The sequence below is a fragment of the Limulus polyphemus genome, unplaced genomic scaffold (genome assembly GCF_000517525.1).
Source record: "Limulus polyphemus unplaced genomic scaffold, Limulus_polyphemus-2.1.2 Scaffold572, whole genome shotgun sequence".
NCBI lineage: Eukaryota > Metazoa > Arthropoda > Merostomata > Xiphosura > Limulidae > Limulus > Limulus polyphemus.
Window position 1 is genome coordinate 143,800 of NW_013666182.1, and position 3,696 is coordinate 147,495.

The following is a 3,696-nucleotide window of genomic DNA, read 5'->3' on the forward strand; positions in this document are numbered from 1 at the left end:
AAAAAACAACCTAAAATAAAGATATAAATAATATTCTATCTTCGATAAAATCCAAGACCGTAAGAACAAGAAGTAATATTATAGAAACTATTTATTTCATTTAAACGTCTTTTCTCTTCACTATATAATAAATAAATGAGTGGATATTATCTGTTGGATAAGAATTGTTCATATTTGTATTATTTTCTGTGTTTCCACAAGAACACTTTATTTGAATATAACGCTGAAGTGATAATGCAGACAGACTTAGTTGGTTCTTTCTAGCCCAAACACGAACGGAGCAGTTCTACAATACCCTTCAACGTACGCAACTAGGTATCTAACATACCAATCTGAAGTATACTTATGAGGTATATACTATATGCACACTTACCTCCTTTTCGTCTTCATTTTTCACGCAGAGACAAGCCGCTCGCCTAATAAACCCGTCCTCATCATATGTCCGTATTGAATTTGGTTTCTCTTTTTCCATGAATGATCAAACAAGTCTGCTTAACGCTGCTTGTTACTCGTACTTCTAATGCCCTACCATATATACTGTGACAAAAGCACTAGAACGCTGCATCCATTTTGTGGCAGCCAACGTAATCTCGACCTTACAAGTCCTGGAGCATTTTTCTGCTTCTTTTTTTCTCCTACATGTGACAAAAATAAAAGGTAAGCTTAAAAGTTTTGAAAAACCAGAAATGTACATTTCAAAATAATAACTTTTATTAAACATTAATTTTTATATATGTTCTATTTGCAATATATTCGTTCTGTGAATGCTTGGATGGCCCTCAGAACGAGAGTATGTCTGGATTTTATCATATGTGTATGAAATCAGCTGTTTTTCAAGTATCATTTGAGACGTACTAGGGAGATAAGGCTTACCACAAGTTCAAGGTAACAATTGTTTATAATTTTGATGTTTTGCAAGGTTAAATTTACTTGAAGACTTATATATTAACCGCATATTATCTCCACCTAGATAGTTTTAAGTAATAAGTTATCAGTGATTTTAACTATTTTGACGTGTTTAAGTTTTTAACCCTAGAATTAGAAAGTATTGTTGGTGGGGTCCACACCGGCTTTTTAATGACTTTAAGTTGAAACACATTTTTTATAAACTATATATTTATGCATCAAATCGTTTGTGCGTCTGTGACTTTGTTGGTTGGAGGATCCATAATTACATGAGCTATACAAATTTTAAACAAAAACACCGACGTTCCACATCAAACAATATTGTAATTAATCTTACTAATACATTCCTCCTGGGATTACTGTGTATTTTATATAGAAAACAACTGGTTTCATTTTCGCCCAATTTAGTTAGTCTGTTCTGATTGCTGTGACGGATAAAAAACATAGAATTATTCAATATAATGCCATATGTCAATCCCATCTGGCAGTTACTAGTATACAGTATAAAAACAAGTCAGTAGCTTGATGATTAATAAAAAATAATTGTGCTGTACAGCTATATAGTGTTAAATGTACTCTCTTTTTTTTAAGTAAACGTATCCATAAGTTACTGGTAGATAAACAAGGTTCAGTTTGTCAAACTTGTGCTATTATTTTTTTCTTATTATGTTGCAGTCTCCAGTCAATTTATCATAGTGACAGCAAAAATATATCAAAGAATGAAAATTCCTATACTTCTTGGCTATAGTATTTTCATATTCAAATCTTGAAATACAAATATATATATATATATTATTATTATTATTTTAGTATTTATTTTTGTTATACATTTAGACTGAAAATGACTGAAAGGATACTAAAGTATTGAAGTCACATTTTTTATTATGATATCCAATTTGAGTTTAATTTTTAATTGCAGTGTTGATTGAAAAGACAGCTGTAAACAAAGTATGGCATGCTGGCATTGCAGTATGTGTTCACTGGTAATAAGTATGCTCTAGTTTAAATATGATAATTGGTTGTAGTTTTCAAAAAAACTTACCTGTTTTTGTTAGTATTAAATTAATTATTTTTTTATTAGTATTGAAATGTTTGCCGTTATATTTCATTTTATTGTTCTATTTAAGGTTTAGGACCTAATATGCTGCTCAACAGAGGTACTGTGAGAAAACATTCAGATATTCCCTTATGGTTTCACATCAAGTTTATGGTTACACATGCAACTTTGGGGTTACTGAACATCATTCAGGTAAACTGAGATGCAAGAGATTTGACTATTAAAACATTTCTTAAATTTTTGATTAGCTAAACTTGTATCTGTAATATATTACAGAGGTGTAAAACAATATTGCATCACTCAATTTTTTCACACTTTTTCTACAATTTTTTTACAAGATTGTGCATTGTGGAAGTGTCAGAACTAATGTAAAATGGTTATGGACATTGTGTGGTGTAAGTTTACTCATATTTGCATCTTTATTAACATACCAACCATGACTAATGCATTACTACAAATACGAACATATTCTCTAAGTAAGAAAACCTATATTTAAAGATAACACCACTAATGTAATTGACAAATTGTGGTCACAGAGTCTACATCTTGTTTAAATATTTGAGTGTGCCTCCTCTGGTCTTGATAACTGCTTAACATTGCTGTAGCATAAAGTGTATGAGGGACTGAATGTAGACAGGGATGAGTTCATGATGCTACATGCAGAATGGGGCTTCCTACAGTTCCAAGGTGCTTCTTAGTTTCTTCTCCTGCACTTTGTAAACCTATTACCTTCCAGCAGTTTTTCATTAGGGTTGAGATCTGGGCTGTTTCCTGGCCAATGTAGTGTCTTGGTTCTCTCCTTTCAAAGATAGTCCTTCACCTGAAGCAATGAAATAAAATCTAAGATGTGGTTTCAATACATGTAGAGTGAAATTTCTTCTTTATTTCACATCTACTGCATAGATTGTATAAATATTACCAACCTTTATAGCCCTTTGGCATAAAGCAAAGTCATCCTGAAATGTGCACTGGACTACTTCACCAAAGTGATACTGAAGTGTTGGCTTTAACTAGGACTTGAGGATCCCAATGTATTGGTCGATGTTGACAGTGTCTTTGACAAAATGCATGCTTCCCACACTCTGGCAGGAGATGCATCCCCATATTTTTTGACCCTGCAGAAGCTTCACAGTTGCATTTCAAACACTCTGGATGAAACTCTTCTCCACATCAATGTCATATAAAGTGCTTTCCATCAGACCTGTGCAGGTTGAACAAACACTGGTTAAACTATTCTCCACATTGATGTCATATAAAGTGCTTCCCATCAGACCTGTGCAGGTTGAAAAAACACTGGATGAAACTCTTCTCCACATCAGTGTCATATAAAGTGCTTCCCATCAGACCTGTGCAGGTTGAACAAACACTGGTTGAAACTATTCTCCACATTGATGTCATATAAAGTGCTTCCCATCAGACCTGTGCATGTTGAAAAAACACTGCATGAAACTCTTCTCCACATTGATCTCATATAAAGTGCTTCCCATCAGACCTGTGCAGGTTGAACAAACACAGGATGAAACTCTTCTCCACATCAATGTCATATAAAGTGCTTTCCATCAGACCTGTGCAGGTTGAACAAACACAGGATGAAACTCTTCTCCACATCGATGTCATATAAAGTGCTTTCCATCAGACCTGTGCAGGTTGAACAAACACAGGATGAAACTCTTCTCCACATCGATGTCATATAAAGTGCTTTCCATCAGACCTGTGCAGGTTGAACAAACACA

General features: G+C 33.7%; 1 protein-coding gene and 1 long non-coding RNA gene across 4 annotated transcripts in view; one reads left to right on the forward strand and one right to left on the reverse strand.

Moving 5' to 3' along the window:
* The window catches only part of LOC106459186 (diphosphoinositol polyphosphate phosphohydrolase 1-like), a 54,170-nt gene extending 53,596 nt beyond the window's left edge, over positions 1 to 574 (reverse strand). Inside the window, exon 1 of one of the 2 annotated variants that reach the window (XM_013918788.2) lies at positions 374 to 574. In XM_013918788.2, the coding sequence (XP_013774242.1) occupies positions 374 to 472 (99 nt within the window). In that variant the 5' untranslated portion in view covers positions 473 to 574. The remainder of the gene's footprint in view (positions 1 to 373) is intronic. The other variant, XM_022385614.1, reaches the window with a different exon arrangement.
* The window catches only part of LOC111085716, a 5,810-nt gene continuing 2,685 nt past the window's right edge, over positions 572 to 3,696 (forward strand). The window contains exons 1-2 of one of the 2 annotated variants that reach the window (XR_002610526.1): positions 572 to 657; positions 2,034 to 2,155. This is a non-coding gene — a long non-coding RNA (uncharacterized LOC111085716). Of the gene's footprint in view, positions 658 to 800; positions 886 to 2,033; positions 2,156 to 3,696 lie in introns of those variants that run through there. The other variant, XR_002610525.1, reaches the window with a different exon arrangement.